The 26528-nt window shown below is 54.8% G+C and overlaps 1 protein-coding gene across 1 annotated transcript; it reads left to right on the top strand.

Annotated features, from left to right (window-relative positions):
• The first annotated feature begins 1081 nt into the window (after positions 1-1081).
• On the top strand, positions 1082-26528 carry IBA57 (iron-sulfur cluster assembly factor IBA57). Its single transcript, XM_073677174.1, has 3 exons — positions 1082-1364; positions 22466-22800; positions 23817-26528. Exons 1-3 carry the CDS (start codon positions 1135-1137, stop codon positions 24206-24208), a joined length of 957 nt encoding a protein of 318 aa, XP_073533275.1. The 5' UTR covers positions 1082-1134; the 3' UTR covers positions 24209-26528.

Below are 26528 nucleotides of genomic sequence, written 5' to 3'. Positions count from 1 at the left end.
CAGCAGGGGGAGCTCTATGCGAGGTATTATTACACGTCTCCTCCAGCAGGGGGAGCTCTATACGGGGTATTATTACACGTCTCCTCCAGCAGGGGGAGCGCTATACGGGGTATTATTATACGTCTCCTCCAGCAGGGGGAGCTCTATGCGAGGTATTATTACACGTCTCCTCCAGCAGGGGGAGCTCTATACGGGGTATTATTACACGTCTCCTCCAGCAGGGGGAGCTCTATATGGGGTATTACTACACGTCTCCTCCAGCAGGGGGAGCTCTATACGGGGTATTATTACACGTCTCCTCCAGCAGGGGGAGCTCTATGCGGGGTATTATTACACGTCTCCTCCAGCAGGGGGAGCTCTATACGGGGTATTATTACACGTCTCCTCCAGCAGGGGGAGCTCTATACGGGGTATTATTACACGTCTCCTCCAGCAGGGGGAGCTCTATACGAGGTATTATTACACGTCTCCTCCAGCAGGGGGAGCTCTATACGGGGTAATATTACACGTCTCCTCCAGCAGGGGGAGCTCTATACGGGGTATTATTACACGTCTCCTCCAGCAGGGGGAGCTCTATACGGGGTATTATTACACATCTCCTCCAGCAGGGGGAGCTCTATACGGGGTATTATTACACATCTCCTCCAGCAGGGGGAGCTCTATACGGAGTATTATTACACTTCTCCTCCAGCAGGGGGAGCTCTATACGGGGTATTATTACACGTCTCCTCCAGCAGGGGGAGCTCTATACGGGGTATTATTACACATCTCCTCCAGCAGGGGGAGCTCTATACGGGGTATTATTACACATCTCCTCCAGCAGGGGGAGCGCTATACGGGGTATTATTACACGTCTCCTCCAGCAGTGGGAGCTCTATACGGGGTATTATTACACGTCTCCTCCAGCAGGGGGAGCTCTATACGGAGTATTATTACACATCTCCTCCAGCAGGGGGAGCTCTATACGGGGTATTATTACACATCTCCTCCAGCAGGGGGAGCTCTATATAAGGTATTATTACACGACTCCTGCAGCAGGGGGAGCTGTATACGGGGTGTTATTACACGTCTCCTCCAGTAGGGGGTGGTCTATGTGACACGTTCTGACGTCACGCAGACTCCCGCGCTGTCACGATGCGGCCGCGGCTTCTGTCTCCGCTGCTCCGGCCGTGGCTCCGCTGTATGAGCAGCGCCTGTTTCCCTCTCGCCGAGCTCCGGGGGCTTCTCCGACTTCGAGGCCCGGATATCGCAGGTTTTATGCAGGGATTAATAACGAACGACGCGGAGAGACTGAAGGACGGCGCCATGTACGCGCACCTCTTGAACGTGCAAGGGAGGAGCCTGTACGACGTGATTCTGTACCGGTACGTGATGACGTGTGCCCGGGCACGTGGGCTGCAGCCGACATGATTGCTCCTGGCAGGACACGCCGTGTGCTGTGTGAGATTATAGAATTCTGATTGTGACGTAACAGTAAACGCTCTACACAGGGACTACAACTCCCAGCAGAGAGCTATGTCAGCGGATCCTAATCACAGCGCTGCTGCTGCTCACAGCAACCAATCACATTGCAGCTTCTTTCTGTTTTTATCATTTCACAATGAAAGCTGAGTTCTGATTGGCCGCTAGGAGCTGCTCCCCTATGTAAGTGCTGCGCTCCCGCCAGTCCACAGAATAACGTCCTGAACAGAAAAGTGGGCGGGGGCCGATGATAATGACCGCGGGGGCGGGGCTGAAAGTGACTTCGGGGCTGATGGAGCAGTGACCGCGGGGGCGGGGCTGATGGAGTGACCGCGAGGGGGCGGGGGCTGAAAGTGACCTCGGGGCTGATGGAGGAGTGACTACGGGGGCCGGGGCTGATGGAGGAGTGACCACGGGGGGCGGGGCTGATGGAGGAGTGACCGCAAGGGCCGGGGCTGATGGAGGAGTGACCACGGGGGGCGGGGCTGATGGAGGAGTGACCGCGGGGGCGGGGCTGATGGAGGAGTGACCACGGGGGGCGGGGCTGATGGAGGAGTGACCGCAAGGGCCGGGGCTGATGGAGGAGTGACCGCGGGGGCGGGGCTGATGGAGGAGTGACAGCGGGGGCGGGGCTGATGGAGGAGTGACCGCAAGGGGCGGGGCTGATGGAGGAGTGACCGCGGGGGCGGGGCTGATGGAGGAGTGACAGCGGGGGCGGGGCTGATGGAGGAGTGACTGTGGGGGCGGGTCTGATGGAGGAGTGACAGCGGGGGCGGGGCTGATGGAGCAGTGACCGTGGGGGCGGGGCTGATGGAGGAGTGACCACGGGGGGCGGGGCTGATGGAAGAGTGACAGCGGGGGCGGGGCTGATGGAGGAGTGACCGCGGGGGCGGGGCTGATGGAGGAGTGACCGCGGGGGTGGGGCTGATGGAGGAGTGACAGCGGGGGCGGGGCTGATGGAGGAGTGACCGTGGGGGCTGGGCTGATGGAGGAGTGACTGTGGGGGCGGGGCTTATGGAGGAGTGACCATGGCTGATGGAGGAGTGACAGCGGGGCTGATGGAGGAGTGCCTGCGAGGCCAGGGCTGATGGAGGAGTGCCTGCGAGGCCAGGGCTGATGGAGGAGTGACAGCGGGGGTGGGGCTGATGGAGGAGTGACAGCAGGGGCGGGGCTGATGGAGGAGTGACCGTGGGGGCGGGGCTGATGGAGGAGTGACCGTGGGGGCGGGGCTGATGGAGGAGTGACCGTGGGGGTGGGGCAGATGGAGGAGTGACAGCGGGGGCGGGGCAGATGGAGGAGTGCCTGCGAGGCCGGGGCTGATGGAGGAGCGACAGCGTGGGCGGGGCTGATGGAGGAGTGACCGCGAGGCTGGGGCTGATGGAGGAGTGACCGCGGGGGCGGGGCTGATGGAGGAGTGCCTGCGAGGCCGGGGCTGATGGAGGAGCGACAGCGTGGGCGGGGCTGATGGAGGAGTGACCGCGAGGCTGGGGCTGATGGAGGAGTGACAGCGTGGGCGGGGCTGATGGAGGAGTGACCGTGGGGGCGGGGCTGATGGAGGAGTGACCGTGGGGGCGGGGCAGATGGAGGAGTGACCGTGGGGGCGGGGCAGATGGAGGAGTGACCGTGGGGGCGGGGCAGATGGAGGAGTGACAGCGGGGGCGGGGCTGATGGAAGAGTGACAGCGGGGGTGGGGCTGATGGAGGAGTGACAGCGGGGGCGGGGCTGATGGAGGAGTGACCGTGGGGGCGGGGCTGATGGAGGAGTGACTGTGGGGGCGGGGCTTATGGAGGAGTGACCATGGCTGATGGAGGAGTGACAGCGGGGCTGATGGAGGAGTGCCTGCGAGGCCAGGGCTGATGGAGGAGTGACAGCGGGGGTGGGGCTGATGGAGGAGTGACAGCAGGGGCGGGGCTGATGGAGGAGTGACCGTGGGGGCGGGGCTGATGGAGGAGTGACCGTGGGGGCGGGGCTGATGGAGGAGTGACCGTGGGGGCGGGGCAGATGGAGGAGTGACAGCGGGGGTGGGGCAGATGGAGGAGTGCCTGCGAGGCCGGGGCTGATCGAGGAGCGACAGCGTGGGCGGGGCTGATGGAGGAGTGACCGCGAGGCCGGGGCTGATGGAGGAGTGCCTGCGAGGCCGGGGCTGATGGAGGAGCGACAGCGTGGGCGGGGCTGATGGAGGAGTGACCGCGAGGCTGGGGCTGATGGAGGAGTGACAGCGTGGGCGGGGCTGATGGAGGAGTGACCGTGGGGGCGGGGCTGATGGAGGAGTGACCGTGGGGGCGGGGCAGATGGAGGAGTGACAGCGGGGGCGGGGCAGATGGAGGAGTGCCCGCGAGGCCGTTGCTGCTGGAGGAGTGACTGCGGGGGCGGGGCTGATGGAGGAGTGCCTGCGAGGCCGGGGCTGATGGAGGAGCGACAGCGTGGGCGGGGCTGATGGAGGAGTGACCGCGAGGCTGGGGCTCATGGAGGAGTGACCGCGGGGGCGGGGCTCATGGAGGAGTGACCGCGGGGGCGGGGCTCATGGAGGAGTGACCACGGGGGCGGGGCTCATGGAGGAGTGACCGCGGGGGCGGGGCTCATGGAGGAGTGACCGCGAGGCTGGGGCTGATGGAGGAGCGACAGCGGGGGCGGGGCTGATGGAGTAGTGACAGCAGGGGCGGGGCTGATGGAGGAGTGACAGCGGGGGCGGGGCTGATGGAGTGACCGCGAGGGCGGGGCTGATGGAGTAGTGACCGCGAGGGCGGGGCTGATGGAGGAGTGCCTGCGAGGCCGGGGCTGATGGAGGAGCGACAGCGGGGGCGGGGCTGATGGAGGAGTGACAGCGGGGGCGGGGCTGATGGAGTAGTGCCCGCGAGGGCGGGGCTGATGGAGGAGCGACAGCGGGGCTGATGGAGGAGTGATAGCTCCTCGGTGTCTTGTATAGGTGCAGCTCTCCTCGGTGTTGCTTTACCTCCTCTTTTCTGTGTTGTGCAGGTGGAGCGCTCCTGGTTGCTGCTTTGCCTCCTTTTTTCTGCGTTGTGCAGGTGGAGCGCTCCTCGGTGCTGCTTTACCTTCTCTTTTCTGTGTTTTGCAGGTGGAGCGCTCCTCGGTGCTGCGTTACCGCCTCTTTTCTGCGTTGTGCAGGTGGAGCGCTCCTCGGTGTTGCTTTACCTCCTCTTTTCTGTTTTGTGCAGGTGGAGCGCTCCTGCTTGCTGCTTTACCTCCTCTTTTCTGTGTTGTGCAGGTGGAGCGCTCCTCGGTGTTGCTTTACCTCTTTTCTGTGTTGTGCAGGTGGAGCGCTCCTCGGTGCTGCTTTACCTCTTTTCTGTGTTGTGCAGGTGTAGCGCTCCTCGGTGCTGATTTACCTCCTCTTTTCTGTGTTGTACAGGTGCAGCGCTCCTCGGTGTTGCTTTACCTCCTCTTTTCTGTGTTGTACAGGTGGAGCGCTCCTGGTTGCTGCTTTACCTCCTCTTTTCTGTGTTGTGCAGGTGGAGCGCTCCTCGGTGCTGCTTTACCTCCTCTTTTCTGTGTTGTACAGGTGGAGCGCTCCTGGTTGCTGCTTTACCTCCTCTTTTCTGTGTTGTACAGGTGGAGCGCTCCTTGGTGTTGCTTTGCCTCCTCTTTTCTGTGTTGTGCAGGTGGAGCGCTCCTCGGTGTTGCTTTGCCTCCTCTTTTCTGTGTTGTACAGGTGGAGCGCTCCTGGTTGCTGCTTTACCTCCTCTTTTCTGTGTTGTGCAGGTGGAGCGCTCCTGGTTGCTGCTTTACCTTCTCTTTTCTGTATTTTGCAGGTGGAGCGCTCCTCGGTGTTGCTTTGCCTCCTCTTTTCTGTGTTGTACAGGTGGAGCGCTCCTGGTTGCTGCTTTACCTCCTCTTTTCTGTGTTGTGCAGGTGGAGCGCTCCTGGTTGCTGCTTTACCTTCTCTTTTCTGTGTTTTGCAGGTGGAGCGCTCCTCGGTGCTGCTTTACCTCCTCTTTTCTGTGTTGTACAGGTGGAGCGCTCCTGGTTGCTGCTTTACCTCCTCTTTTCTGTGTTGTACAGGTGGAGCGCTCCTGGTTGTTGCTTTACCTCCTCTTTTCTGTGTTGTGCAGGTGGAGCGCTCCTTGGTGTTGCTTTACCTCCTCTTTTCTGTGTTGTGCAGGTGGAGCGCTCCTCGGTGTTGCTTTGCCTCCTCTTTTCTGTGTTGTACAGGTGGAGCGCTCCTGGTTGCTGCTTTACCTCCTCTTTTCTGTGTTGTGCAGGTGGAGCGCTCCTGGTTGCTGCTTTACCTTCTCTTTTCTGTGTTTTGCAGGTGGAGCGCTCCTCGGTGTTACTTTACCTCCTCTTTTCTGCGTTGTGCAGGTGGAGCGCTCCTCGGTGTTGCTTTACCTCCTCTTTTCTGTTTTGTGCAGGTGGAGCGCTCCTGCTTGCTGCTTTACCTCCTCTTTTCTGTGTTGTGCAGGTGGAGCGCTCCTCGGTGTTGCTTTACCTCCTCTTTTCTGTGTTGTGCAGGTGGAGCTCTCCTCGGTGCTGCTTTACCTCCTCTTTTCTGTGTTGTGCAGGTGGAGCGCTCCTCGGTGCTGCTTTACCTCCTCTTTTCTGTGTTGTACAGGTGGAGCGCTCCTGGTTGCTGCTTTACCTTCTCTTTTCTGTGTTTTGCAGGTGGAGCGCTCCTCGGTGCTGCTTTACCTCCTCTTTTCTGTGTTGTACAGGTGGAGCGCTCCTGGTTGCTGCTTTACCTCCTCTTTTCTGTGTTGTGCAGGTGGAGCGCTCCTGGTTGCTGCTTTACCTTCTCTTTTCTGTGTTTTGCAGGTGGAGCGCTCCTCGGTGCTGCTTTACCTCCTCTTTTCTGTGTTGTACAGGTGGAGCGCTCCTGGTTGCTGCTTTACCTCCTCTTTTCTGTGTTGTACAGGTGGAGCGCTCCTTGGTGTTGCTTTACCTCCTCTTTTCTGTGTTGTGCAGGTGGAGCGCTCCTCGGTGTTGCTTTGCCTCCTCTTTTCTGTGTTGTACAGGTGGAGCGCTCCTGGTTGCTGCTTTACCTCCTCTTTTCTGTGTTGTGCAGGTGGAGCGCTCCTGGTTGCTGCTTTACCTTCTCTTTTCTGTGTTTTGCAGGTGGAGCGCTCCTCGGTGTTACTTTACCTCCTCTTTTCTGCGTTGTGCAGGTGGAGCGCTCCTCGGTGTTGCTTTACCTCCTCTTTTCTGTTTTGTGCAGGTGGAGCGCTCCTGCTTGCTGCTTTACCTCCTCTTTTCTGTGTTGTGCAGGTGGAGCGCTCCTCGGTGTTGCTTTACCTCCTCTTTTCTGTGTTGTGCAGGTGGAGCTCTCCTCGGTGCTGCTTTACCTCCTCTTTTCTGTGTTGTGCAGGTGGAGCGCTCCTCGGTGCTGCTTTACCTCCTCTTTTCTGTGTTGTACAGGTGGAGCGCTCCTGGTTGCTGCTTTACCTCCTCTTTTCTGTGTTGTACAGGTGGAGCGCTCCTGGTTGCTGCTTTACCTCCTCTTTTCTGTGTTGTGCAGGTGGAGCGCTCCTGGTTGCTGCTTTACCTCCGCTTTTCTGTGTTATACAGGTGGAGCGCTCCTCGGTGTTGCTTTGCCTCCTCTTTTCTGTGTTGTACAGGTGGAGCGCTCCTGGTTGCTGCTTTACCTCTTCTTTTCTGTGTTGTGCAGGTGGAGCGCTCCTCGGTGTTGCTTTACCTCTTTTCTGTGATGTACAGGTGGAGCGCTCCTGGTTGCTGCTTTACCTCTTCTTTTCTGTGTTGTACAGGTGGAGCGCTCCTGGTTGCTGCTTTACCTCTTCTTTTCTGTGTTGTGCAGGTGGAGCGCTCCTCGGTGTTGCTTTACCTCCTCTTTTCTGTGTTGTGCAGGTGGAGCGCTCCTGGTTGCTGCTTTGCCTCCTTTTTTCTGCGTTGTGCAGGTGGAGCGCTCCTCGGTGCTGCTTTACCTTCTCTTTTCTGTGTTGTGCAGGTGGAGCGCTCCTCGGTGTTACTTTACCTCCGTTTTTCTGTGTTGTACAGATGGAGCGCTCCTGGTTGCTGCTTTACCTTCTCTTTTCTGTGTTGTGCAGGTGGAGCGCTCCTCGGTGTTGCTTTACCTCCTCTTTTCTGTGTTGTGCAGGTGGAGCGCTCCTGGTTGCTGCTTTGCCTCCTTTTTTCTGCGTTGTGCAGGTGGAGCGCTCCTCGGTGCTGATTTACCTTCTCTTTTCTGTGTTGTGCAGGTGGAGCGCTCCTCGGTGTTACTTTACCTCCGTTTTTCTGTGTTGTACAGGTGGAGCGCTCCTGCTTGCTGCTTTACCTCTTCTTTTCTGTGTTGTGCAGGTGGAGCGCTCCTCGGTGTTGCTTTGCCTCCTCTTTTCTGTGTTGTACAGGTGGAGCGCTCCTGGTTGTTGCTTTACCTCCTCTTTTCTGTGTTGTGCAGGTGGAGCGCTCCTCGGTGTTACTTTACCTCAGTTTTTCTGTGTTGTACAGGTGCAGCGCTCCTCGGTGTTGCTTTACCTCCTCTTTTCTGTGTTGTGCAGGTGGAGCGCTCCTGGTTGTTGCTTTACCTCCTCTTTTCTGTGTTGTGCAGGTGGAGCGCTCCTCGGTGTTACTTTACCTCAGTTTTTCTGTGTTGTACAGGTGCAGCGCTCCTCGGTGTTGCTTTACCTCCTCTTTTCTGTGTTGTACAGGTGGAGCGCTCCTGGTTGCTGCTTTACCTCCTCTTTTCTGTGTTGTGCAGGTGGAGCGCTCCTGCTTGCTGCTTTACCTCCGCTTTTCTGTGTTGTGCAGGTGGAGCGCTCCTGCTTGCTGCTTTACCTCCGCTTTTCTGTGTTGTGCAGGTGGAGCGCTCCTCGGTGTTGCTTTACCTCCGTTTTTCTGTGTTGTACAGGTGGAGCGCTCCTGCTTGCTGCTTTACCTCCGCTTTTCTGTGTTGTGCAGGTGGAGCGCTCCTCGGTGTTACTTTACCTCCGTTTTTCTGTGTTGTACAGGTGCAGCGCTCCTCGGTGTTGCTTTGCCTCCTCTTTTCTGTGTTGTACAGGTGGAGCGCTCCTCGGTGTTACTTTACCTCCGCTTTTCTGTGTTGTACAGGTGGAGCGCTCCTGGTTGTTGCTTTGCCTCCTCTTTTCTGCGTTGTGCAGGTGGAGAGCTCCTGGTTGTTGCTTTGCCTCCTCTTTTCTGTGTTGTACAGGTGGAGCGCTCCTCGGTGCTGCTTTACCTCCTCTTTTCTGTGTTGTGCAGGTGGAGCGCTCCTCGGTGCTGCTTTACCTCCGCTTTTCTGCGTTGTGCATGTGGAGCGCTCCTCGGTGCTGCTTTACCTCCTCTTTTCTGTGTTGTGCAGGTGGAGCGCTCCTCGGTGCTGCTTTACCTCCGCTTTTCTGCGTTGTGCATGTGGAGCGCTCCTCGGTGCTGCTTTACCTTCTCTTTTCTGTTTTGTGCAGGTGGAGCGCTCCTCGGTGTTACTTTACCTCCGCTTTTCTGTGTTGTACAGGTGCAGCGCTCCTCGGTGTTGCTTTGCCTCCTCTTTTCTGTGTTGTACAGGTGGAGCGCTCCTGGTTGCTGCTTTACCTCCTCTTTTCTGTGTTGTGCAGGTGGAGCGCTCCTCGGTGCTGCTTTACCTCCTCTTTTCTGTGTTGTACAGGTGGAGTGCTCCTGGTTGCTGCTTTACCTCCTCTTTTCTGTGTTGTGCAGGTGGAGCGCTCCTCGGTGCCGCTTTACCTCCTCTTTTCTGTGTTGTGCAGGTGGAGCGCTCCTGGTTGCTGCTTTACCTCCTCTTTTCTGTGTCATGCAGGTGGAGCGCTCCTCGGTGCCGCTTTACCTCCTCTTTTCTGCGTTGTACAGGTGGAGCGCTCCTGGTTGCTGCTTTACCTCCTCTTTTCTGTGTTGTACAGGTGGAGCGCTCCTGCTTGCTGCTTTACCTCCGCTTTTCTGTGTTGTGCAGGTGGAGCGCTCCTCGGTGTTGCTTTGCCTCCTCTTTTCTGCGTTGTACAGGTGGAGCACTCCTGGTTGCTGCTTTACCTCCTCTTTTCTGTGTCATGCAGGTGGAGCGCTCCTCGGTGCCGCTTTACCTCTTTTCTGTGTTGTACAGGTGGAGCGCTCCTGGTTGCTGCTTTACCTCCTCTTTTCTGTGTTGTGCAGGTGGAGCGCTCCTCCGTGTTGCTTTGCCTCCTCTTTTCTGCGTTGTACAGGTGGAGCGCTCCTGGTTGCTGCTTTACCTCCTCTTTTCTGTGTCATGCAGGTGGAGCGCTCCTCGGTGCCGCTTTACCTCTTTTCTGTGTTGTACAGGTGGAGCGCTCCTCGGTGCTGCTTTACCTCCTCTTTTCTGTGTTGTACAGGTGGAGCGCTCCTGGTTGCTGCTTTACCTCCTCTTTTCTGTGTTGTGCAGGTGGAGCGCTCCTCGGTGTTGCTTTGCCTCCTCTTTTCTGTGTTGTACAGGTGGAGCGCTCCTGGTTGCTGCTTTACCTCCTCTTTTCTGTGTTGTGCAGGTGGAGCGCTCCTCGGTGTTGCTTTGCCTCCTCTTTTCTGTGTTGTACAGGTGGAGCGCTCCTGCTTGCTGCTTTACCTCCGCTTTTCTGTGTTGTGCAGGTGGAGCGCTCCTCGGTGTTACTTTACCTCCGTTTTTCTGTGTTGTACAGGTGCAGCGCTCCTCGGTGTTGCTTTACCTCCTCTTTTCTGTGTTGTGCAGGTGGAGCGCTCCTGGTTGTTGCTTTGCCTCCTCTTTTCTGTGTTGTACAGGTGGAGCGCTCCTCAGTGTTGCTTTACCTCCTCTTTTCTGTGTTGTGCAGGTGGAGCGCTCCTGGTTGTTGCTTTGCCTCCTCTTTTCTGTGTTGTACAGGTGGAGCACTCCTCAGTGTTGCTTTACCTCCTCTTTTCTGTGTTGTGCAGGTGGAGCGCTCCTGGTTGTTGCTTTGCCTCCTCTTTTCTGTGTTGTGCAGGTGGAGCGCTCCTCAGTGTTGCTTTACCTCCTCTTTTCTGTGTTGTGCAGGTGGAGCGCTCCTGGTTGTTGCTTTGCCTCCTCTTTTCTGTGTTGTGCAGGTGGAGCGCTCCTCAGTGTTGCTTTACCTCCTCTTTTCTGTGTTGTACAGGTGGAGCGCTCCTGGTTGCTGCTTTACCTCCTCTTTTCTGTGTTGTACAGGTGGAGCGCTCCTGGTTGCTGCTTTACCTCCTCTTTTCTGTGTTGTGCAGGTGGAGCGCTCCTCGGTGTTGCTTTACCTTCTCTTTTCTGTGTTGTACAGGTGGAGCGCTCCTGCTTGCTGCTTTACCTCCGCTTTTCTGTGTTGTGCAGGTGGAGCGCTCCTCGGTGTTGCTTTGCCTCCTCTTTTCTGTGTTGTGCAGGTGGAGTGCTCCTGGTTGCTGCTTTACCTCCTCTTTTCTGTGTTGTGCAGGTGGAGCGCTCCTGCTTGCTGCTTTACCTCCGCTTTTCTGTGTTGTGCAGGTGGAGCGCTCCTCGGTGTTGCTTTGCCTCCTCTTTTCTGTGTTGTGCAGGTGGAGCGCTCCTGGTTGCTGCTTTACCTCCTCTTTTCTGTGTTGTGCAGGTGGAGCGCTCCTCGGTGTTACTTTACCTCCGTTTTTCTGTGTTGTACAGGTGCAGCGCTCCTCGGTGTTGCTTTGCCTCCTCTTTTCTGTGTTGTACAGGTGGAGCGCTCCTGGTTGTTGCTTTGCCTCCTCTTTTCTGCGTTGTGCAGGTGGAGCGCTCCTGGTTGCTGCTTTACCTCCTCTTTTCTGTGTTGTGCAGGTGGAGCGCTCCTGCTTGCTGCTTTACCTCCGCTTTTCTGTGTTGTGCAGGTGGAGCGCTCCTCGGTGTTACTTTACCTCCGTTTTTCTGTGTTGTACAGGTGCAGCGCTCCTCGGTGTTGCTTTGCCTCCTCTTTTCTGCGTTGTGCAGGTGGAGCGCTCCTGGTTGCTGCTTTACCTCCTCTTTTCTGTGTTGTGCAGGTGCAGCGCTCCTCGGTGTTGCTTTACCTCCTCTTTTCTGTGTTGTGCAGGTGCAGCGCTCCTCGGTGTTGCTTTGCCTCCTCTTTTCTGTGTTGTGCAGGTGGAGCGCTCCTGGTTGTTGCTTTACCTCCTCTTTTCTGTGTTGTGCAGGTGGAGCGCTCCTGGTTGCTGCTTTACCTCCTCTTTTCTGTGTTGTGCAGGTGGAGCGCTCCTCGGTGTTGCTTTACCTCCTCTTTTCTGCGTTGTACAGGTGGAGCGCTCCTCGGTGTTGCTTTACCTCCTCTTTTCTGTGTTGTACAGGTGGAGCGCTCCTCGGTGTTGCTTTACCTCCTCTTTTCTGTGTTGTACAGGTGGAGCGCTCCTGGTTGCTGCTTTACCTCCTCTTTTCTGTGTTGTGCAGGTGGAGCGCTCCTCAGTGTTGCTTTACCTCCTCTTTTCTGCGTTTTGCAGGTGGAGCGCTCCTCGGTGCTGCTATACCTCCTCTTTTCTGTTTCGTGCAGGTGTAGCGCTCCTCGGTGCTGCTTTACCTTCTCTTTTCTGTGTTTTGCAGGTGGAGCGCTCCTCGGTGCTGCGTTACCGCCTCTTTTCTGCGTTGTGCAGGTGGAGCGCTCCTCGGTGTTGCTTTACCTCCTCTTTTCTGTTTTGTGCAGGTGGAGCGCTCCTGCTTGCTGCTTTACCTCCTCTTTTCTGTGTTGTGCAGGTGGAGCGCTCCTCGGTGTTGCTTTACCTCCTCTTTTCTGTGTTGTGCAGGTGGAGCGCTCCTCGGTGCTGCTTTACCTCCTCTTTTCTGTGTTGTGCAGGTGGAGCGCTCCTCGGTGCTGCTTTACCTCCTCTTTTCTGTGTTGTGCAGGTGCAGCGCTCCTCGGTGTTGCTTTGCCTCCTCTTTTCTGTGTTGTGCAGGTGGAGCGCTCCTGGTTGTTGCTTTGCCTCCTCTTTTCTGTGTTGTGCAGGTGGAGCGCTCCTGGTTGCTGCTTTACCTCCTCTTTTCTGTGTTGTGCAGGTGGAGCGCTCCTCGGTGTTGCTTTACCTCCTCTTTTCTGCGTTGTACAGGTGGAGCGCTCCTCGGTGTTGCTTTACCTCCTCTTTTCTGTGTTGTACAGGTGGAGCGCTCCTCGGTGTTGCTTTACCTCATCTTTTCTGTGTTGTACAGGTGGAGCGCTCCTGGTTGCTGCTTTACCTCCTCTTTTCTGTGTTGTGCAGGTGGAGCGCTCCTCAGTGTTGCTTTACCTCCTCTTTTCTGCGTTTTGCAGGTGGAGCGCTCCTCGGTGCTGCTATACCTCCTCTTTTCTGTTTCGTGCAGGTGTAGCGCTCCTCGGTGCTGCTTTACCTTCTCTTTTCTGTGTTTTGCAGGTGGAGCGCTCCTCGGTGCTGCGTTACCGCCTCTTTTCTGCGTTGTGCAGGTGGAGCGCTCCTCGGTGTTGCTTTACCTCCTCTTTTCTGTTTTGTGCAGGTGGAGCGCTCCTGCTTGCTGCTTTACCTCCTCTTTTCTGTGTTGTGCAGGTGGAGCGCTCCTCGGTGTTGCTTTACCTCCTCTTTTCTGTGTTGTGCAGGTGGAGCGCTCCTCGGTGCTGCTTTACCTCCTCTTTTCTGTGTTGTGCAGGTGGAGCGCTCCTCGGTGCTGCTTTACCTCCTCTTTTCTGTGTTGTACAGGTGGAGCGCTCCTGCTTGCTGCTTTGCCTCCTCTTTTCTGTGTTGTGCAGGTGGAGCGCTCCTCGGTGTTGCTTTACCTCCTCTTTTCTGTGTTGTACAGGTGGAGCGCTCCTGGTTGTTGCTTTACCTCCTCTTTTCTGTGTTGTACAGGTGGAGCGCTCCTGGTTGCTGCTTTACCTCCGCTTTTCTGTGTTGTACAGGTGCAGCGCTCCTCGGTGTTGCTTTGCCTCCTCTTTTCTGTGTTGTACAGGTGGAGCGCTCCTGGTTGCTGCTTTACCTCCTCTTTTCTGTGTTGTACAGGTGGAGTACTCCTGGTTGCTGCTTTACCTCCTCTTTTCTGTGTTGTGCAGGTGGAGCGCTCCTGCTTGCTGCTTTACCTCCGCTTTTCTGTGTTGTGCAGGTGGAGCGCTCCTCGGTGTTGCTTTGCCTCCTCTTTTCTGTGTTGTGCAGGTGGAGTGCTCCTGGTTGCTGCTTTACCTCCTCTTTTCTGTGTTGTGCAGGTGGAGCGCTCCTCGGTGTTGCTTTGCCTCCTCTTTTCTGTGTTGTGCAGGTGGAGCGCTCCTGGTTGCTGCTTTACCTCCTCTTTTCTGTGTTGTGCAGGTGGAGCGCTCCTCGGTGTTACTTTACCTCCGTTTTTCTGTGTTGTGCAGGTGGAGCGCTCCTGGTTGCTGCTTTACCTCCGCTTTTCTGTGTTGTGCAGGTGGAGCGCTCCTCGGTGTTGCTTTGCATCCTCTTTTCTGTGTTGTGCAGGTGGAGCGCTCCTGGTTGCTGCTTTACCTCCTCTTTTCTGTGTTGTGCAGGTGGAGCGCTCCTCGGTGTTACTTTACCTCCGTTTTTCTGTGTTGTACAGGTGCAGCGCTCCTCGGTGTTGCTTTGCCTCCTCTTTTCTGTGTTGTACAGGTGGAGCGCTCCTCGGTGTTACTTTACCTCCGCTTTTCTGTGTTGTACAGGTGGAGCGCTCCTGGTTGTTGCTTTGCCTCCTCTTTTCTGCGTTGTGCAGGTGGAGCGCTCCTGGTTGTTGCTTTGCCTCCTCTTTTCTGTGTTGTACAGGTGGAGCGCTCCTGGTTGCTGCTTTACCTCCTCTTTTCTGTGTTGTGCAGGTGGAGCGCTCCTCGGTGTTGCTTTGCCTCCTTTTTTCTGCGTTGTGCAGGTGGAGTGCTCCTCGGTGCTGCTTTACCTTCTCTTTTCTGTGTTGTGCAGGTGGAGCGCTCCTCGGTGCTGCTTTACCTCCGCTTTTCTGCGTTGTGCAGGTGGAGCGCTCATCGGTGCTGCTTTACCTTCTCTTTTCTGTGTTGTGCAGGTGGAGCGCTCCTCGGTGTTACTTTACCTCCACTTTTCTGTGTTGTGCAGGTGCAGCTCTCCTCGGTGTTGCTTTGCCTCCTCTTTTCTGTGTTGTACAGGTGGAGCGCTCCTGGTTGCTGCTTTACCTCCTCTTTTCTGTGTTGTGCAGGTGGAGCGCTCCTGCTTGCTGCTTTACCTCCGCTTTTCTGTGTTGTGCAGGTGGAGCGCTCCTCGGTGTTACTTTACCTCCGTTTTTCTGTGTTGTACAGGTGCAGCGCTCCTCGGTGTTGCTTTGCCTCCTCTTTTCTGCGTTGTGCAGGTGGAGCGCTCCTGGTTGCTGCTTTACCTCCTCTTTTCTGTGTTGTGCAGGTGGAGCGCTCCTCGGTGTTGCTTTACCTCCTCTTTTCTGTGTTGTGCAGGTGCAGCGCTCCTCGGTGTTGCTTTGCCTCCTCTTTTCTGTGTTGTGCAGGTGGAGCGCTCCTGGTTGCTGCTTTACCTCCTCTTTTCTGTGTTGTGCAGGTGGAGCGCTCCTGGTTGCTGCTTTACCTCCTCTTTTCTGTGTTGTACAGGTGGAGCGCTCCTCGGTGTTGCTTTACCTCCTCTTTTCTGCGTTGTACAGGTGGAGCGCTCCTCGGTGTTGCTTTACCTCCTCTTTTCTGTGTTGTGCAGGTGGAGCGCTCCTCGGTGTTGCTTTGCCTCCTCTTTTCTGTGTTGTGCAGGTGGAGCGCTCCTGGTTGCTGCTTTACCTCCTCTTTTCTGTGTTGTGCAGGTGGAGCGCTCCTCGGTGTTACTTTACCTCCGTTTTTCTGTGTTGTGCAGGTGGAGCGCTCCTGGTTGCTGCTTTACCTCCGCTTTTCTGTGTTGTGCAGGTGGAGCGCTCCTCGGTGTTGCTTTGCATCCTCTTTTCTGTGTTGTGCAGGTGGAGCGCTCCTGGTTGCTGCTTTACCTCCTCTTTTCTGTGTTGTGCAGGTGGAGCGCTCCTCGGTGTTACTTTACCTCCGTTTTTCTGTGTTGTACAGGTGCAGCGCTCCTCGGTGTTGCTTTGCCTCCTCTTTTCTGTGTTGTACAGGTGGAGCGCTCCTCGGTGTTACTTTACCTCCGCTTTTCTGTGTTGTACAGGTGGAGCGCTCCTGGTTGTTGCTTTGCCTCCTCTTTTCTGCGTTGTGCAGGTGGAGCGCTCCTGGTTGTTGCTTTGCCTCCTCTTTTCTGTGTTGTACAGGTGGAGCGCTCCTGGTTGCTGCTTTACCTCCTCTTTTCTGTGTTGTGCAGGTGGAGCGCTCCTCGGTGTTGCTTTGCCTCCTTTTTTCTGCGTTGTGCAGGTGGAGTGCTCCTCGGTGCTGCTTTACCTTCTCTTTTCTGTGTTGTGCAGGTGGAGCGCTCCTCGGTGCTGCTTTACCTCCGCTTTTCTGCGTTGTGCAGGTGGAGCGCTCATCGGTGCTGCTTTACCTTCTCTTTTCTGTGTTGTGCAGGTGGAGCGCTCCTCGGTGTTACTTTACCTCCGCTTTTCTGTGTTGTGCAGGTGCAGCTCTCCTCTGTGTTGCTTTGCCTCCTCTTTTCTGTGTTGTACAGGTGGAGCGCTCCTGGTTGCTGCTTTACCTCCTCTTTTCTGTGTTGTGCAGGTGGAGCGCTCCTGCTTGCTGCTTTACCTCCGCTTTTCTGTGTTGTGCAGGTGGAGCGCTCCTCGGTGTTACTTTACCTCCGTTTTTCTGTGTTGTACAGGTGCAGCGCTCCTCGGTGTTGCTTTGCCTCCTCTTTTCTGCGTTGTGCAGGTGGAGCGCTCCTGGTTGCTGCTTTACCTCCTCTTTTCTGTGTTGTGCAGGTGGAGCGCTCCTCGGTGTTGCTTTACCTCCTCTTTTCTGTGTTGTGCAGGTGCAGCGCTCCTCGGTGTTGCTTTGCCTCCTCTTTTCTGTGTTGTGCAGGTGGAGCGCTCCTGGTTGCTGCTTTACCTCCTCTTTTCTGTGTTGTGCAGGTGGAGCGCTCCTCGGTGCTGCTTTACCTCCTCTTTTCTGTGTTGTACAGGTGGAGCGCTCCTGGTTGCTGCTTTACCTCCTCTTTTCTGTGTTGTACAGGTGGAGCGCTCCTCGGTGTTGCTTTACCTCCTCTTTTCTGCGTTGTACAGGTGGAGCGCTCCTCGGTGTTGCTTTACCTCCTCTTTTCTGTGTTGTACAGGTGCAGCGCTCCTCGGTGTTGCTTTACCTCCTCTTTTCTGTGATGTACAGGTGGAGCGCTCCTGGTTGCTGCTTTACCTCCTCATTTCTGTGTTGTGCAGGTGGAGCGCTCCTCAGTGTTGCTTTACCTCCTCTTTTCTGCGTTTTGCAGGTGGAGCGCTCCTCGGTGCTGCTATACCTCCTCTTTTCTGTTTCGTGCAGGTGTAGCGCTCCTCGGTGCTGCTTTACCTTCTCTTTTCTGTGTTTTGCAGGTGGAGCGCTCCTCGGTGCTGCGTTACCGCCTCTTTTCTGCGTTGTGCAGGTGGAGCGCTCCTCGGTGTTGCTTTACCTCCTCTTTTCTGTTTTGTGCAGGTGGAGCGCTCCTGCTTGCTGCTTTACCTCCTCTTTTCTGTGTTGTGCAGGTGGAGCGCTCCTCGGTGCTGCTATACCTCCTCTTTTCTGTTTCGTGCAGGTGTAGCGCTCCTCGGTGCTGCTTTACCTTCTCTTTTCTGTGTTTTGCAGGTGGAGCGCTCCTCGGTGCTGCGTTACCGCCTCTTTTCTGCGTTGTGCAGGTGGAGCGCTCCTCGGTGTTGCTTTACCTCCTCTTTTCTGTTTTGTGCAGGTGGAGCGCTCCTGCTTGCTGCTTTACCTCCTCTTTTCTGTGTTGTGCAGGTGGAGCGCTCCTCGGTGTTGCTTTACCTCCTCTTTTCTGTGTTGTGCAGGTGGAGCGCTCCTCGGTGCTGCTTTACCTCCTCTTTTCTGTGTTGTGCAGGTGGAGCGCTCCTCGGTGCTGCTTTACCTCCTCTTTTCTGTGTTGTGCAGGTGCAGCGCTCCTCGGTGTTGCTTTGCCTCCTCTTTTCTGTGTTGTGCAGGTGGAGCGCTCCTGGTTGTTGCTTTGCCTCCTCTTTTCTGTGTTGTGCAGGTGGAGCGCTCCTGGTTGCTGCTTTACCTCCTCTTTTCTGTGTTGTGCAGGTGGAGCGCTCCTCGGTGTTGCTTTACCTCCTCTTTTCTGCGTTGTACAGGTGGAGCGCTCCTCGGTGTTGCTTTACCTCCTCTTTTCTGTGTTGTACAGGTGGAGCGCTCCTCGGTGTTGCTTTACCTCCTCTTTTCTGTGTTGTACAGGTGGAGCGCTCCTCCGTGTTGCTTTACCTCATCTTTTCTGTGTTGTACAGGTGGAGCGCTCCTGGTTGCTGCTTTACCTCCTCTTTTCTGTGTTGTGCAGGTGGAGCGCTCCTCAGTGTTGCTTTACCTCCTCTTTTCTGCGTTTTGCAGGTGGAGCGCTCCTCGGTGCTGCTATACCTCCTCTTTTCTGTTTCGTGCAGGTGTAGCGCTCCTCGGTGCTGCTTTACCTTCTCTTTTCTGTGTTTTGCAGGTGGAGCGCTCCTCGGTGCTGCGTTACCGCCTCTTTTCTGCGTTGTGCAGGTGGAGCGCTCCTCGGTGTTGCTTTACCTCCTCTTTTCTGTTTTGTGCAGGTGGAGCGCTCCTGCTTGCTGCTTTACCTCCTCTTTTCTGTGTTGTGCAGGTGGAGCGCTCCTCGGTGTTGCTTTACCTCCTCTTTTCTGTGTTGTGCAGGTGGAGCGCTCCTCGGTGCTGCTTTACCTCCTCTTTTCTGTGTTGTGCAGGTGGAGCGCTCCTCGGTGCTGCTTTACCTCCTCTTTTCTGTGTTGTACAGGTGGAGCGCTCCTGCTTGCTGCTTTACCTCCTCTTTTCTGTGTTGTGCAGGTGGAGCGCTCCTCGGTGTTGCTTTACCTCCTCTTTTCTGTGTTGTACAGGTGGAGCGCTCCTGGTTGTTGCTTTACCTCCTCTTTTCTGTGTTGTACAGGTGGAGCGCTCCTGGTTGCTGCTTTACCTCCGCTTTTCTGTGTTGTACAGGTGCAGCGCTCCTCGGTGTTGCTTTGCCTCCTCTTTTCTGTGTTGTACAGGTGGAGCGCTCCTGGTTGCTGCTTTACCTCCTCTTTTCTGTGTTGTACAGGTGGAGTACTCCTGGTTGCTGCTTTACCTCCTCTTTTCTGTGTTGTGCAGGTGGAGCGCTCCTCGGTGTTACTTTGCCTCCTCTTTTCTGTGTTGTACAGGTGGAGCGCTCCTCGGTGTTACTTTGCCTCCTCTTTTCTGTGTTGTGCAGGTGGAGTGCTCCTCGGTGTTGCTTTGCCTCCTCTTTTCTGTGTTGTACAGGTGGAGCGCTCCTGCTTGCTGCTTTACCTCCGCTTTTCTGTGTTGTGCAGGTGGAGCGCTCCTCGGTGTTGCTTTGCCTCCTCTTTTCTGTGTTGTGCAGCTGGAGTGCTCCTGGTTGCTGCTTTACCTCCTCTTTTCTGTGTTGTGCAGGTGGAGCGCTCCTCGGTGTTGCTTTGCCTCCTCTTTTCTGTGTTGTGCAGGTGGAGCGCTCCTGGTTGCTGCTTTACCTCCTCTTTTCTGTGTTGTGCAGGTGGAGCGCTCCTCGGTGTTACTTTACCTCCGTTTTTCTGTGTTGTGCAGGTGGAGCGCTCCTGGTTGCTGCTTTACCTCCGCTTTTCTGTGTTGTGCAGGTGGAGCGCTCCTCGGTGTTGCTTTGCATCCTCTTTTCTGTGTTGTGCAGGTGGAGCGCTCCTGGTTGCTGCTTTACCTCCTCTTTTCTGTGTTGTGCAGGTGGAGCGCTCCTCGGTGTTACTTTACCTCCGTTTTTCTGTGTTGTACAGGTGCAGCGCTCCTCGGTGTTGCTTTGCCTCCTCTTTTCTGTGTTGTACAGGTGGAGCGCTCCTCGGTGTTACTTTACCTCCGCTTTTCTGTGTTGTACAGGTGGAGCGCTCCTGGTTGTTGCTTTGCCTCCTCTTTTCTGCGTTGTGCAGGTGGAGCGCTCCTGGTTGTTGCTTTGCCTCCTCTTTTCTGTGTTGTACAGGTGGAGCGCTCCTGGTTGCTGCTTTACCTCCTCTTTTCTGTGTTGTGCAGGTGGAGCGCTCCTCGGTGTTGCTTTGCCTCCTTTTTTCTGCGTTGTGCAGGTGGAGTGCTCCTCGGTGCTGCTTTACCTTCTCTTTTCTGTGTTGTGCAGGTGGAGCGCTCCTCGGTGCTGCTTTACCTCCGCTTTTCTGCGTTGTGCAGGTGGAGCGCTCATCGGTGCTGCTTTACCTTCTCTTTTCTGTGTTGTGCAGGTGGAGCGCTCCTCGGTGTTACTTTACCTCCGCTTTTCTGTGTTGTGCAGGTGCAGCTCTCCTCTGTGTTGCTTTGCCTCCTCTTTTCTGTGTTGTACAGGTGGAGCGCTCCTGGTTGCTGCTTTACCTCCTCTTTTCTGTGTTGTGCAGGTGGAGCGCTCTTGCTTGCTGCTTTACCTCCGCTTTTCTGTGTTGTGCAGGTGGAGCGCTCCTCGGTGTTACTTTACCTCCGTTTTTCTGTGTTGTACAGGTGCAGCGCTCCTCGGTGTTGCTTTGCCTCCTCTTTTCTGCGTTGTGCAGGTGGAGCGCTCCTGGTTGCTGCTTTACCTCCTCTTTTCTGTGTTGTGCAGGTGGAGCGCTCCTCGGTGTTGCTTTACCTCCTCTTTTCTGTGTTGTGCAGGTGCAGCGCTCCTCGGTGTTGCTTTGCCTCCTCTTTTCTGTGTTGTGCAGGTGGAGCGCTCCTGGTTGCTGCTTTACCTCCTCTTTTCTGTGTTGTACAGGTGGAGCGCTCCTCGGTGTTGCTTTACCTCCTCTTTTCTGCGTTGTACAGGTGGAGCGCTCCTCGGTGTTGCTTTACCTCCTCTTTTCTGTGTTGTACAGGTGCAGCGCTCCTCGGTGTTGCTTTACCTCCTCTTTTCTGTGATGTACAGGTGGAGCGCTCCTGGTTGCTGCTTTACCTCCTCATTTCTGTGTTGTGCAGGTGGAGCGCTCCTCAGTGTTGCTTTACCTCCTCTTTTCTGCGTTTTGCAGGTGGAGCGCTCCTCGGTGCTGCTATACCTCCTCTTTTCTGTTTCGTGCAGGTGTAGCGCTCCTCGGTGCTGCTTTACCTTCTCTTTTCTGTGTTTTGCAGGTGGAGCGCTCCTCGGTGCTGCGTTACCGCCTCTTTTCTGCGTTGTGCAGGTGGAGCGCTCCTCGGTGTTGCTTTACCTCCTCTTTTCTGTTTTGTGCAGGTGGAGCGCTCCTGCTTGCTGCTTTACCTCCTCTTTTCTGTGTTGTGCAGGTGGAGCGCTCCTCGGTGTTGCTTTACCTCCTCTTTTCTGTGTTGTGCAGGTGGAGCGCTCCTCGGTGCTGCTTTACCTCCTCTTTTCTGTGTTGTGCAGGTGGAGCGCTCCTCGGTGCTGCTTTACCTCCTCTTTTCTGTGTTGTACAGGTGGAGCGCTCCTGCTTGCTGCTTTACCTCCTCTTTTCTGTGTTGTGCAGGTGGAGCGCTCCTCGGTGTTGCTTTACCTCCTCTTTTCTGTGTTGTGCAGGTGGAGCGCTCCTCGGTGCTGCTTTACCTCCTCTTTTCTGTGTTGTGCAGGTGGAGCGCTCCTCGGTGTTGCTTTACCTCCTCTTTTCTGTGTTGTACAGGTGGAGTGCTCCTGGTTGCTGCTTTACCTCTTCTTTTCTGTGTTGTGCAGGTGGAGCGCTCCTGGTTGCTGCTTTACCTCTTCTTTTCTGTGTTGTGCAGGTGGAGCGCTCCTCGGTGTTGCTTTGCCTCCTCTTTTCTGTGTTGTACAGGTGGAGCGCTCCTGGTTGCTGCTTTACCTCTTCTTTTCTGTGTTGTGCAGGTGTAGCGCTCCTCGGTGTTGCTTTACCTCCTCTTTTCTGTGTTGTACAGGTGGAGCGCTCCTGGTTGCTGCTTTACCTCCTTTTCTGTGTTGTACAGGTGGAGCGCTCCTGCTTGCTGCTTTACCTCCTCTTTTCTGTGTTGTGCAGGTGGAGCGCTCCTGGTTGCTGCTTTACCTCCTTTTCTGTGTTGTACAGGTGGAGCGCTCCTCGGTGCTGCTTTACCTCCTCTTTTCTGTGTTGTACAGGTGGAGCGCTCCTGCTTGCTGCTTTACCTCCTCTTTTCTGTGTTGTACAGGTGCAGCGCTCCTCGGTGCTGCTTTACCTCCTCTTTTCTGTGTTGTACAGGTGCAGCGCTCCTCGGTGTTGCTTTACCTCCTCTTTTCTGTGTTGTACAGGTGGAGCGCTCCTGGTTGCTGCTTTACCTCCTCTTTTCTGTGTTGTACAGGTGGAGTGCTCCTGGTTGCTGCTTTACCTCCTCTTTTCTGTGTTGTGCAGGTGGAGCGCTCCTCGGTGCTGCTTTACCTCCTCTTTTCTGTGTTGTGCAGGTGGAGCGCTCCTGGTTGCTGCTTTACCTCCTCTTTTCTGTGTTGTGCAGGTGGAGCGCTCCTGCTTGCTGCTTTACCTCCTCTTTTCTGTGTTGTACAGGTGGAGCGCTCCTGGTTGCTGCTTTACCTCCTCTTTTCTGTGTTGTACAGGTGGAGCGCTCCTGGTTGCTGCTTTACCTCTTCTTTTCTGTGTTGTACAGGTGGAGCGCTCCTGGTTGCTGCTTTACCTCCTCTTTTCTGTGTTGTGCGGGTGGAGCGCTCCTGGTTGCTGCTTTACCTCCTCTTTTCTGTGTTGTGCAGGTGGAGCGCTCCTCGGTGTTGCTTTACCTCCTCTTTTCTGTGATGTACAGGTGGAGCGCTCCTGGTTGCTGCTTTACCTCCTCTTTTCTGTGTTGTGCAGGTGGAGCGCTCCTCGGTGTTGCTTTACCTCCTCTTTTCTGTGATGTACAGGTGGAGCGCTCCTCGGTGTTGCTTTGCCTCCTCTTTTCTGTGTTGTACAGGTGGAGCGCTCCTGGTTGCTGCTTTACCTCTTCTTTTCTGTGTTGTGCAGGTGGAGCGCTCCTCGGTGTTCCTTTACCTCCTCTTTTCTGTGTTGTACAGGTGGAGCGCTCCTGGTTGCTGCTTTACCTCCTCTATTCTGTGTTTTACAGGTGGAGCGCTCCTGGTTGCTGCTTTACCTCTTCTTTTCTGTGTTGTGCAGGTGGAGCGCTCCTGGTTGCTGCTTTACCTCCTCTATTCTGTGTTGTACAGGTGGAGCGCTCCTCGGTGCCGCTTTACCTCCTCTATTCTGTGTTGTACAGGTGGAGCGCTCCTCGGTGCCTCTCTCACTCCCGGCTGTGTCTTGCAGGGTCCCGGGGCCACAGGACAGCTCACATGACCTCCTCCTGGAATGCGACGTGGCAGCGGTGGACTCCATTCGTCAGCATCTGCAGGTTTACAACTTCCGGCAGAGGGTGGAGGTGCGGCCGTGCCCCGAGCTGTCCGTCTGGGCTCTGATCCAGGAGAAGCCAAGCCCTCCAGTGGGCACGCTGCCCCCGCCGGCCCCCCTGTGTGTGCCGGACCCCAGGTGCCCGGAGATGGGCTGCAGGATGGTGGCACAGACGGGACAGAGCGTCAGGGACCTCCTGCCAGGAGCCGAGCCGGGAAACTGCCAGGACTACAGGCGGCACAGATACCGGCACGGTGCGACTCACCGAACACCAGACCACCCCACAGACTGACAGTGCCCACCCTCAGCGTCCACCCACACCGCAAGTCTTCTTCTCCAGTCACCTCCAGAGCTGCAGTCACTTTTCTGCTGTTGCATCCTTTCAGCTCTGGAGGATAAGACACAATGTAACAGCAGAATAGTGACTGCAGCTCTGGAGGTGACTGGAGGATAAGACACGATGTAACAGTAGAATAGTGACTGCAGCTCTGGTGGTGACTGGAGGATAAGACACGATGTAACAGCAGAATAGTGACTGCAGCACTGGAGGTGACTGGAGGATAAGACACAATGTAACAGTAGAATAGTGACTGCAGCTCTGGAGGTGACTGGAGGATAAGACACGATGTAACAGCAGAATAGTGACTGCAGCTCTGGAGGTGACTGGAGGATAAGACATGATGTAACAGCAGAATAGTGACTGGAGGTGACTGGAGGATAAGACATGATGTAACAGCAGAATAGTGACTGCAGCTCTGGAGGTGACTGGAGGATAAGACACAATGTAACAGTAGAATAGTGACTGCAGCACTGGAGGTGACTGGAGGATAAGACATGGTGTAACAGCAGAATAGTGACTGCCGCTCTGGAGGTGACTGGAGGATAAGACACGATGTAACAGCAGAATAGTGACTGCAGCTCTGGAGGTGACTGGAGGATAAGACACAGTGTAACAGCAGAATAGTGACTGCAGCTCTGGAGGTGACTGGAGGATAAGACACAGTGTAACAGCAGAATAGTGACTGCAGCTCTGGAGGTGACTGGAGGATAAGACACGATGTAACAGCAGAATAGTGACTGCAGCTCTGGAGGTGACTGGAGGATAAGACACGATGTAACAGCAGAATAGTGACTGCAGCTCTGGAGGTGACTGGAGGATAAGACACATGACCACTAGCAGTTACTCAGTGACGAGATGATTGGGATGTTTTTGCACGACTTGTTGCGCTGTGGTCACATGATCGCTGATGCGCTTCTCTCGCTCTTCCAGGGGTCCCGGAGGGCGTGCAGGATCTACCTCCGGGCGTGGCGTTACCACTCGAGTCCAATCTCGTCTACATGAATGGAATCAGCTTCTCTAAGGGCTGCTACGTTGGCCAGGAGTTAACAGCGCGGACTCATCACACCGGCGTCATCCGGAAGCGTCTGGTGCCCGTGCGCCTTTCTTCTCCGCGATCGGCTGATTGTGAGGGGTCGGAGATCAGCACAATGTCAGGAAAGTCTGCCGGCAAGTACCGGGCCGGAGTGGAGGACCTGGGAATAGCCCTGCTCAGACTCGCCCATGTAGGGGAGGAGCTTCAGATTACAGCAGGAGGCGGAGCACCAGTCAGTGTGACGGCGTCTGTGCCAGGATGGTGGCCGCGTCCTGGAGAAGGCACCTAAGCAGGAGGAATCCTACAGTACACCAGGTCACATGATCCTGAATATTGGCTACACTGTTACCCTGTGACAAAACCTCAGCTGTGTGCACAGATTTTCTCCATTTATATGTAAATAATAAATACTTTTGTAAACTGACAGCAAGCAGAGGTCTTACATCATGAGAAACTGATCCCAAGAGTGGCAAAACATCTAACAATGATAAAGATCATTAGTGACATCACTGAGGTGTGGGGTGGGACCTGATACCGCGGGGCCTGTTGATGATGTGATAGGTGGTGAGATCACTGAGTTGTGGGGTGGGACCTGATACCACGGGGCCTGTTGATGATGTCATAGGTGGTGAGATCACTGAGGTGTGGGGTGGGACCTGATACCGCGGGGCCTGTTGATGATGTCATAGGTGGTGAGATCACTGAGGTGTGGGGTGGGACCTGATACCGCGGGGCCTGTTGATGATGTCATAGGTGGTGAGATCACTGAGGTGTGGGGTGGGACCTGATACCGCGGGGTCTGATGATGATGTGATAGGTGGTGAGATCACTGAGGTGTGGGGTGGGACCTGATACCGCGGGGCCTGTTGATGATGTCATAGGTGGTGAGATCACTGAGGTGTGGGGTGGGACCTGATACCGCGGGGCCTGTTGATGTCATAGGTGGTGAGATCACTGAGGTGTGGGGTGGGACCTGATACCGCGGGGCCTGTTGATGATGTCATAGGTGGTGAGATCACTGAGGTGTGGGGTGGGACCTGATACCGTGGGGCCTGTTGATGATGTCATAGGTGGTGAGATCACTGAGGTGTGGGGTGGGACCTGATACTGCGGGGCCTGTTGATGATGTCATAGGTGGTGAGATCACTGAGGTGTTGGGTGGGACCTGATACCGCGGGGCCTGTTGATGATGTCATAGGTGGTGAGATCACTGAGGTGTGGGGTGGGACCTGATACCGCGGGGCCTGTTGATGATGTGATAGGTGGTGAGATCACTGAGGTGTGGGGTGGGACCTGATACTGCAGGGTCTGATGATGATGTCTGTCGAAGAGAAAAATGAACATCCATGAAGATATCTCCAGAAAGGGGACGTATCACCCTCACATTGAACATATGGGATTATAGCTGGGGAAGAGAGAAACTAATTATAACTGGGGAAGTGAGAGAGAGCTGACACTTCAATGTTCATTGAAGTAGGGGCCTCCTGCAGTGACCAGGTAATTACAGCAGATATCTCCTCTGGGAAAAAGACACCAATACTGATCTTTGTATATGCAGAGGCAGAGAAGTACCCTTCCCAGGCTAGAGCTTCCTCTGGTCAAACCATTGTTCTGAGCCTTTTTGGAGCCAGTGGTCAGTGATGAATATTAGGGTTTGCATCGATCCGATGTTTATGGAAGATATGTTTTCGGCGCTGTTGCGAAGGGATGAACATAACACATTTTCACATCACCGTAAGCCCATCTTAACACCTTCAACTTAATATTGACCAATGGATGATGCTATCCATGCCATATGTCATCTCTAGAAAGGTGAACTCATGATAGGAAATATGACGACAATATCTACTGCCTGGGACCTCCAGGGTTGAAGATATCCTGTAAAATGGGGATCTCATAAAATTCTAAAAGGCCTAGCACATTCCACAACCAGACCCCACATGAGTTCACCAAGGGGAGGTATGTGGACGTAACCTTGATCTAATAAAAAGCAGAATTTAGGTTTTGTATTTTGTCAGTCCAGAAAGGTACAGGTCGCTATGGTTATGTCCATTTTCCTAAAGAGCACTTCCCTCCGCTAAGCTCTGAGCCACTTCCATGACATCAGGTTTAGTAATTTTCTTTTGTTATGCCTTTTAGTCCAATTATTTACAATTTGGGATAACCCAAGAAGAGCCCTCACTAACAAGTCCTAAAACGTATATTTTATTATGAATTAAAATAGTGGGGTAATACTAAACATGAAACATTTTGTCCCTATATTGCCTAAACGATTCTAATATAGTGTAGTGCGAATGACAAAATATCACTTAGTGACACCCCGGGGTGTCAACACTATAAAGCAGATAGGACAGTTTTTACCGGAACACATGTTTCCCCATCATGTTTCACCGCAGATGCAGCGTCATCAGGGGATGGGACTATAGCTAGAATGTAAATAATTGTTATATATAACCCTCCTAAGCCCTTACAAGATCTCCACAATTTGCACATTGGCCTTTTATTCCATGTGATTGTATATTCTGTATTGTTTTGTTCCCATTTTGTATCATCTTTGTATATTTTTATGAACACTGCCTATCTTTCTGGATTAAATATACAATTTAATA

This window comes from Phyllobates terribilis, unplaced genomic scaffold (assembly GCF_046119375.1).
Source record: "Phyllobates terribilis strain yellow unplaced genomic scaffold, ASM4611937v1 Scaffold_4__5_contigs__length_816908805, whole genome shotgun sequence".
In the NCBI taxonomy this organism is placed as follows: Eukaryota; Metazoa; Chordata; class Amphibia; order Anura; family Dendrobatidae; genus Phyllobates; species Phyllobates terribilis.
Note: the sequence above shows the minus strand (reverse complement) of the source record. Positions and strands in the feature narration are given on the sequence as shown.

Bases quoted from the DNA above. Each gene is read 5' to 3' on its own strand.
- IBA57 (XM_073677174.1), top strand. From the start codon at position 1,135: ATGCGGCCGCGGCTTCTGTCTCCGCTGCTCCGGCCGTGGCTCCGCTGT. The intron at 1,365-22,465 runs GTACGTGATGAC...TGTGTCTTGCAG, and splicing joins TACGACGTGATTCTGTACCG to GGTCCCGGGGCCACAGGACA. The intron at 22,801-23,816 runs GTGCGACTCACC...TCGCTCTTCCAG, and splicing joins GCGGCACAGATACCGGCACG to GGGTCCCGGAGGGCGTGCAG.